At 50.0% G+C, this 9,147-nt stretch overlaps 1 protein-coding gene across 4 annotated transcripts in view; it reads left to right on the forward strand.

Moving 5' to 3' along the window:
* TTI1 (TELO2 interacting protein 1) overlaps window positions 1-6,821 on the forward strand; it is a 47,214-nt gene extending 40,393 nt beyond the window's left edge. For 2 of the 4 annotated variants that reach the window (XR_004287493.1, XR_004287494.1), the window contains exon 9: window positions 6,098-6,180. Coding sequence is in view for 2 of the 4 variants with exons in the window: in XM_032350700.1 (XP_032206591.1) it covers window positions 6,098-6,281 (184 nt within the window). In the remaining 2 variants the exon portion in view is untranslated. Of the gene's footprint in view, window positions 1-6,097 lie in introns of all 4 variants that reach the window. The other 2 variants (XM_032350700.1, XM_032350701.1) reach the window with 1 other exon arrangement.
* The last annotated feature ends 2,326 nt before the right edge of the window (window positions 6,822-9,147 follow it).

Consider the following 9,147-nt stretch of genomic DNA (forward strand, 5'->3'; position numbering starts at 1 on the left):
GTCTCTAACGTCCTTGCAGTGAATGCACAAGTACACTTCCTCGAGCGGCCGCTTTCCTGCATCCATCAGCAGAGGCTGCTGGCTTAGTGCCAAAGCGTGGGTTCCAGGAAAACAGACTGGGGGGAGGGGGACCAAATAGGTAGGTTGCTACAAAGATGTCTTTATCTTCAAGGGTATGCACCTTTGGGGCAAAAGGGTGGATGTGGAGCAGGAATCACGGTATGGGGCCTGGGCCAGACACCCCCACCCCCAACCCAGTGCTCTGGCACAGGGCCGCTTTGAAATCTGCACCTAGCAGAGGCCTGGCCAGGGGTGGGGATGTTGCGGGTAGATCTAGGCCTGCGGGGGGCCTGGAGGCAGGAGAGGCAGCCAGATGGAAGGGGCTGCTTTTAAATCCTGCCCCAGTGGGATTTAAACCCTTCTAGGTTCTGGCTTATTTTTGAATTGTCTGTGACAGATTGGTCCTCTCAGTGCCATATCTTTTTAAATATGCACAAAGCAATGGAGTCATTCCGCTGCATTTATGATACTTTGTCTTGTGGTACTTTGGGGGTGCGATTAGCAGCGTAAGCTGCTACTGGTGTTTATGGTTTTAAATTCTGTCCCCGTTGCACTTAAATATTTTTATTATCAGTCTCTGTGTGAGTATGCGAGGTGGAGCCAGATGGATAGATGGATGGTTTTGAACAGGTAAATGTAGTTAAGTCTAACGAGTACATATAGCCGCAGAGGCAATTGGTAGTATTTATTTGGAAAGTAAATCGTTGCTCCAAGTCATAATCCTCCATTTCCAACATTTAGAAACAAAAAAACGACCTCCTCGCAGGAGAAGATAGCTAAATTGAATAGCAAGAAAGGACAGGCTTGAAATACTGGTTAACCAATGAACCGAGACCTATTAGAGTAAATTACCAAGATAGAAACATCACCCCACTGCTCGCTGGCTGGGACACGTCGACACCCCCAAGCATCCATTTGTTTAAAAGGAAACACACAGCCTCATTTGTAGCATCGGCGCGCACCGCGTCGCGGGAGATGGCCAGAGAGGAAAAGACTGTACAAGTTCGGCCAGGAAGGGAATAGCAGGGAAGCCAGAATAACTTTGTGGGTGTGCCTGCTTTCCAACAAGTGAGTTTGTTTCCCGATTACATTTCGTCATGGCCGTGTAGAGACAGCCTGTATCGCGTTCCTAAGGAGACATCGCCGAATAACTTCTTTAGAAGCCCAAAATAAATAAATAAACAGATCACAAGGCCACAAGTCCTTTACCACTGGCACTTGTGCAGACAGCTCATGAGAGCGTTTTATAAATCCAGAAAGAGACAAGGAGCAGCACATCCCTCCAGCAAGTAATTGACAGAGAAAGAGTAGCCTGTCACCCAGGAGAGCTGGAAGCCTGCATTTCACTTACGGTTTATTTAGCCTCCCTGGGCCCGGATTGGCTGGCGGTTTTCTAGATCTGCGTTTGAGCAGATGCCGGCTAGACGGAGGTGGTGAGGACGCGCTCTGGAACATTTGCATCTGCAGCAGAGCGGTTTCTGGGGGTGTTGCCACATTTCAGGGCGTGAAGGAGCTGTGCTCCAGTGCCCGTGCGTGGGGATCCCTGTGGACCGTGGACGCAGGAAGGGGCCTTAGAACTGGTATTTGCAGAGAAGCAACTTGCCGGGCCCCTTCCTCAGGCGTCCTTCCCCAGCCCCACCCAACATGTGCACCGTGGGCCTCTCTGCTTGGTCCCTTCTCCCTACCAGAGGCGGAGCCCAGAGGCCGGAACCTTCCTCCGTCCGTCTTTGTATCCCACACACCCGGCTCAGTGCCTGGGCTGGAGCAGGTGAACCACAGCGAGGTGGGACCCAAGCCCTGCTGACCGCATTCTAGGAGCACATTTCCTCCTGCCCCACCCCACCCCACCCCCCACCGCCAGCCTTGTCACTCGGGGCAGGCCACGATTGACCATGAAGGGATGAGCGGCTTCCATTGGTTTGGTGTCTGGAGTTTATTAGGGACTTGCTGATGCCCGTCAATTGTAGATAGGGCTGGAGTGCAGGGAAATGGCTGCCTGCACGGAGCGAAATTCAATAAAACCGCATTTTAAGTGAAAAATCAGTATAAACACCAGGCTTCTTTGCCATGGAAACAGAGGTTGCTTAGAAACTGCCTAACGGCGAGTTCTAAATTTTTTAAAGTCAAGTTATCATTTAAGCTACACGGCCCTACAGGTTATTGAGAGATAATCACTCGCCTCAGGACACTCGGAGGCATGAGGCACAGCCGAGTGCCTCCCGAAACTCTGGGGACCAGATAATCTCTTGATAACTGTGCTCCCCGGAGCCACTGATTTGGGCCTGGGGGAAGGAGAGAGAAATTTTTGTTCAGAACTTAAATGGTGTACATATATATATTTTTTTAAGTGTCTCTCTTTGGTTTGAGAAAACATGGAGCCGGCCATTTGGTATGTTCAACAACCATCTCTGCCATGTCTCGTGATGTATTAGGAACATTTTCCAGGCAGTTACCCCGATTCTTTCAAAGCGGAGGTCCTCTCTTTGTCTTCTGGTTTTGGATTATGCAAAAGGGCTTTTAAGGTCTTCAGCCTCGGGCTCTTCACGTTGGGAACCGCCCCTTCCCAGCTCAGGGTGGGCAAGAACTGGCCGCAGGACAAAGTGGCAGCCGAGTTTGGAGCAAAGCTGGGCCTCTGAGCTCTCAGACAAGACCTCCCGGGCCTCCATTCCCCTCGCTGGAGGGCTTAAAGCGAACAAGGGCTCGGGTTCAGAATGTGTCCGTGTTCAGAGTTCAGCGGGCTGCGTGCCTTTTGCCAAGCCAGAGCACGGGTTACACCTGCCAGCACCTGGTTGCCCAGCATGGCATCCACTGCCAGCCTCGAGCACGCAGAGGACGAAGAATATTGCCTTTGTTTCTTCCCGAAAATAACAGGCGAAAGGAGAGCAGCATTTGCGGAGGACTGGGACCCCCACCAAGTCAGTATGAGGGAAATTGCGAGTGAAACAAAAGACAAATGTTTTGCCCTTTTCCGAGTGTCTAAGAAGTTTCCGTGGTGTGGCGGCGCTGCAGAGGTTGGTAGTGATAATTATTCCTTAGACACACACTTACCCTCTGGAAGGACCAGTGTTTTCATTATGCACTTCAAAGTGTTTTCCTGCACCTCATCTCCTTAGAGCCTCGCCACAAACTTGGGAGGAGGGCGGGGCGGGTGTGATCCTCTTCCTTTGGAGAAAAAGGAAACAGGTTCACGGAGGCAAGATAATTTGCTCCAAGCCCCAGAGGCAGGAGAGGGAACATGGATGGCTGCCTGCCGTTCTGGGGAGTCTGCCCCTTTAAGAGCTAAGAAAGGAGACCCAAAATAATTCTTGCAAGAGTTTGGCTCTCACTTAATACAAGAAGGTGGGCTTCGTACACACATTCTTTCTTGGCCTCCCTGTGAGCACTGTATTTGGAGCTCTCACAGGGTGGGGCGCCTGGGGGGCTCAGTTGCTTAATAGACTGCCTCCGGCTCAGGTCATGATCCTGGAGTCCCAGGATGAGTCCAGCATCTCATTCCCTGCTCAGCGGGGAGTCTGCTACTCCCTCTGACCCTCCCCGACTCTCATGCTCTCTTTCCTTGTCATTTCTCTCTCTCTCAAATAAATAAATAAAATCTTTAAAAAAAAAAAAAAAAAAAAAACTAGTTCTCACAGGGCAAGGAGAGTGGCTTCTTCCCTTTTCCTTTCCTGCCGGCGAGTACAACATCTGCATTTAGCATGTTAAAAAGGACTCAGAGTGAACATTGCAACATGTTCTTGCTGAGTTAAGTCAGAGCGGAACCGTGACTGAGGTGGGCCACAGCCTCACTTCGCTGTTGCCCAGATCAAAATATTCCTTAGTGCGCCAGGCTGTAGCCTGAGAAACCGTTCCAGTTCTGGAAGGGGGAAAAAAAAAAATCAAATGAAACGATTTGCATTCTAACCGTCTTTGGCACCAGGGAAAACTGTCAACTGTGTCACATGTAAATAGAAATCAGCTTCCCATTTTTGGTGTGTTTTTTTTCATAATTTCCCTTGCCACTCTAATTATCAAAGATATTTTTGTTTTTAAACAAAAATTGTCTCCCACGCAGGCCCCATCTCCTTTCTGCGGCGAAGTGGAAAGGATGAATTAGAATATTCTAATCACTTCTCCGGCAACCACCGCTGAGATTATAAGCACAAGATTATCCTAAGTAAAGAAAACTTAAATTGTTTAGGCACAAACCAGGCCAGGAAAATTTTCAAAGGGCCCCCTCCCACCTGCCTCCCTTGCCTTCTTAGCAGATGTCTATTAAACCCAAGGAAGAAAGCAAAACTAGCTTCCCCCCCAGGTAAGACCCAAATCTCCGAAGGGCACAGGGTTTTCAGATTAACAAAAATAAAAACAGAATTTCGCTCCATTCAGCAAGCATTTAAATTCCTGATGGTTGTCCAGCAATATGAGAGAGGCTTCTCGGTCATCAAGAATAAAATGTGATTCATCAGATACGTACCGTCCACCCTCTTACTTGGTACATACGGATCGCCTGGGCTAGACACTGTAGGGCTGGATCTGTGTTTCCTCATTTAAACCACAGCAAAACTGCGAATGAAGTACATCCCTTGTCTCTAGAATGAGGAGACTGAAATCTCCTTGATTTCAGGACTCGAAATCATCTCCCACAGCTACCGAGCAGAGATGGCCGAGATAACGTGAATCCCGTGGGGAGCCTGCACTAGACTGTTCTTGGGAATGAACAGTCGACCTCTCCTTCAGATCCTTTCATAGGGTGTAATTTTCTAGCTGTCTTAAGCTATTACCATGTAGTGTCGTAAATCACTTGTTAAATATAAGAACCAAGGGCGTCTGGGTGGCTCAGTGGGTTAAGCGTCTGCCTTCGGCTCAGGTCACAATCTCCACGATCTTGGGATCAAGTCCCGTGTCGGGCTCCCTGCTCGGTGGGGAGTCTGCTTCTCCCCCACCCTCCAACTCCTGCTCTTTCCCTTTCTCACTCTCAAATAAATAAAATCTTTACCAAAAATATAAATAGATAAATAAATAAATAAATGAACCAGTTAGGTCAGGTGTTCGTTGAGAGCTTACCATGTGTCATCCCAGGTGCAGCAGCAAAGCAGAAAGGCGTGGTCACAGCCCTCAGGAGCTATTTCGTGAGAAAGGAAGGTGGTCAGTAGACAGTAGGTGCTGGACAGGTATCCTAGAAGAGAGAAATAAGGGGCAGCTGCCTAAGCAAAATGGTTCAGGAAGGTCAGCCTCTCCGAACAGGTGATATGTGCCAACAGGGAGCTGCCCATCCAGGGGAGGGCCTCCTCCTTCCTGGGATGGAAAAGCCGGACTCTGAATCACTGAGTCAGCCAGGTGCATGAAATTTGTGGTGGCCCTCGGCACGTGGTTGGTCATTCAGAAATGGCATATGGGCAGAGGAGAGTGACCCCAGAGTTCAGGCTAGGTTGAAGAACCTCACCCTTAGTGGGGCGTATGGTGTCGGGTGACCCAGGCCCTTCAGCTCTGTCCCTGACGTGTGTAGGACACCAGTGCACTGGCTCAGTCGGTTCCTGCTGCAGGAGAGTAACTGGGTCTGATCCTGGCGTGAGCATGTCCAGACCATCAGGAACCCAGGGCTCTTGGTGGCCAAAAGGGGCTGAGCTACAGAGCTACAGAGTTCAGCCACAAGCTAGTGGGACTCGGAACCTGGGGACTCGGGAGTGCGGGCTTATTACCCTGTGAGCCTGGAATGAGGGGTGGTTCCTGTCAGTTTTCTTTGAAAACTCTTGCTCGACACCCCAGAACTTGACTGGTTTCTTTGCCAAGAGCTTGTTTGATGTCAGTGTTGTTCTGCTCGGACTTTCTCCTCGACATCAATGAATATGAAACTCCTTATATGCTGTGGGACCATCCTCGTGGCCCTGTCTTAGGAACGACAGTGGGTTTGCTCTGCTGTTTGAAGGGATTTGATGTTATTATCAGGTTCTCCCCCCAAATAACCCACTAAGCAGCTTCTTCGGGAGAACAGTGGCCACTCTCCCCTCTTTCTGCTCCCTTGAGACGCCAGCCCACCCTCCCTTCCGTCTCTCCACAGGGTTTTCCTCCACCTGATGAAGGTGGACCCCGACTGCATCTGGTTTCTCCTGAATGAACTTTACTGCCCCGAGCAGCTCACACCTCCCCACCCGAGCCTCCACCCTGTGCAGCTGCGGGGGACCGCCGGGCAGGGGAACCCCTACGCAGCCAATGTGCTCCACCTGCTCCAGGAGCTGCAGTGACCCCCCCACTGCAGTGACCTGGGTGCAGCAGGTTGGTACCTCCGTCCTGCAGGCGGGGGAAGACCCCACCCTGGCCCCAGGCGGTGGCGGAGAAGACTGCGACAGTGGATCCGACAGCCAATCGATTAATAAATTGATCGATCACACAACTGCTTAGAAACTGGATGGAAGGAAAGTGGCTGACTGTTATTTATACTTCATACCTGGTGTTTTCAAATGACATTGCCTGGCAGCTCTAAGGGTTTAACTCCTTCCCTTACCATCTCCTCGCCCCTGGCTGCCCTACAGGCCATCCCCACCACATACGCCCCCGCACAGTGAAAAGCCTAGGGGCACACGGAGGGAGGCCTCTACTAGGCACCGAGTGAGTCTCCTGAGCACCCGAGGGCCATGTGGAAGTACCACGACTCAGGGGTCTTCAGGATGCAGCCCCGCGCACTCCCTCTCCTGGAACAATAAGCTGGAGCTGTTACCGGAAGAAACCTGTCAGTTTGGAAGAAAATGAAATAAAGGTTCTTCTTGGATGAAAACTATGATCAACAGCTCACTTTAAAGTTTGTTATTTAAATCGGGTGCTTTTTAAGAAATGCGTTTATGTGCTTGAATGGGTAACAGAGAGCCATGGCCTAAAAATCCAAGCAGGACAAAACAGAAACGGTGAAAAGTTAGTCTCCCCAACCTTGCTCCGCAGACATCTGGTTTCCCTCCCCAAAGACAACACATGACAATTTTTTGCGTACCTGTTAAGTGAGAGATTGATTCGTTTTTACTTTTTATTATGGGCAGTAGTACACAGCAAGCCCCCTGTACCTGTGAACCAGCGCCCCAGGTACCAGCACATGGCGAGCTTTGCTTCATTCTGCCTCATGCGTTTACCTCCGCAGCTCACCCATCCCCCGAGTATTTTGAAGCACATCCCAGATGTCCTGTCTAAACCTTTTTTTAAAAACGTACAACCACAGGGCACCTGGGTGGCTCGAGTCAATTAAGTGTCTGCCTTTGGCTTGGGTCATTATCTTAGGGCCCTGGGATCGCGCCCCGTGTCGGGCTCCACACCTTGTGGGGAGTCTGCTTGAGATCCTCTCCCTCTGCCCCTCTTCCCCCTGCTTGTGCACTCTCTCTCCCTCTCAAATAAATCTTTTTTAAAAAATAAATAAAATGTACAACCACAATAGCATTATCACACCTAAACAAATTAGCAGCTGTCCTTTCATATTGTTCGCAGGGAGTGTTTAAATTTCCCCAGCGCATTGACTCAGGATCCAAATACGGTATATACATTGCTGTTATCTCTATGTCCCTTAATAAATCTCTTGTAATTTCTAGATTCCCTCTCCACCTCTCTTTTTCTCTCCCTGTATGTTTTTGTTGAGGAAACAAGGTCATTTATCCCACAGCAGTTCCCACAGTCTGGATCTACTGATTACATCCCTGTGGGGGTCATTTCATGGGCTTCTCCTGTCACCTGTATTTCCTGTAAATGGGGAGGCAGAACAAGAGGCGTGATCTGGTTTGGGTTTTTTGTTCTTGTTGTTTTTGGACACACTCCTCCGTAAGTGGTATTACTTACTTCCATCAGGAGGTGTATAATATCTGCTCTCTTATGAGAGCAGCGGTCCTTGGCGATCTTCACCTGGACCCACTCCCTCATTAGGACACGCGGAGTAGAGCAGTTTGGTCCCACTGCGCCGGCGGCTTGCTGTTCGCGAGAGTACTTACGTGAAGGGAACATTCCTTCCATCAGCTATGCAGTAACCTTGAAGGAGTTTGTGTAGAAAAGGCAGGATAAATACTTGATTTTTTTTTCAGCTAAGGGATTTAAAGCACAGATTATGTAAATGTGGGTCTACCCACCCACCCCCCCACACACACACACACGCTAAAGGATCCTAGGAGTGACGAATTTCCTCACCATATGCATGGTGAGACTCCATCCGGAGAACTCCTCCTGTGCTGTAGATAACCCCACGCTCTATAAAACCGAGAAGGCAGCTGGCATGGGGATATACTGGCGCCCCCAGCCAGTTCTGGAGAGGCCCACTCATCTCCTACTAGGGTCTTCTCTGCAAGGGCATAAGATGTCTAGCTGGGACCGCTGGTGGCAGCAGCCTGCCACTGAGTCATCGGAGGCCTTCCCTCTCCTTGGGCCTCAGTTCTCCTCCCTGTGAAGTGGAAACCATGCACCAGAGAGACAGCTTAATCTGGGGGATCCTGGGTCTCTCCAGGAATCTGATGACATGACCTGCTCCCCCAGAAACGTTCCTCCTCTTCCCCACCCCCCAAGACTGCAGTCATCCACTATCTCATCTCCCACTGGGTGGGTCTGCTTAGCTGACCTCACAAATTCTATGGACAATTCTAGAGCCTTCATCTATGAGCCTGCAGGGACCCCAAGTTACGAACCCCTGGAAGAGAGATAATCACTTACCTCTCTTCTAGTTTTAAGATTCTGGGATGATTTCCTTTGGGAAAAGGGGGGAAATGCCTTCTAATTGAGAGGACTGTAAGAAGATTCACGGCATTGTTCCCAATTCCACGGGGGACACAAAGTGCTAGGCTAATTGAATCTCTAGGTCCGGACAAATGAAAAACAGGTCAGAGAGGTGGTGGGACGTACCGAGTATTACCTGGCTTCCAGGGCAATTCAAGTAGTCTGCCTTCCCAGGGTGCCTGGGCATGGCAGGCCGTAATGGTGTACCAAGAGGCAAGGAAACACACACACACATCCTGCACCGTGATGCAACTTGGGCCCTTGGGAGGCTCTCTGGGAGATAATCCATGTGGGAGGATTTGCCACAGTCTTCCAAAAACCCATCTCGTCCTCAAAGAGTAAAGTTGCTTTTGGATTCCTGCAGGCAGATTGTTG

This window comes from Mustela erminea, chromosome 7 (assembly GCF_009829155.1).
Source record: "Mustela erminea isolate mMusErm1 chromosome 7, mMusErm1.Pri, whole genome shotgun sequence".
Classification (NCBI taxonomy): Eukaryota; Metazoa; Chordata; class Mammalia; order Carnivora; family Mustelidae; genus Mustela; species Mustela erminea.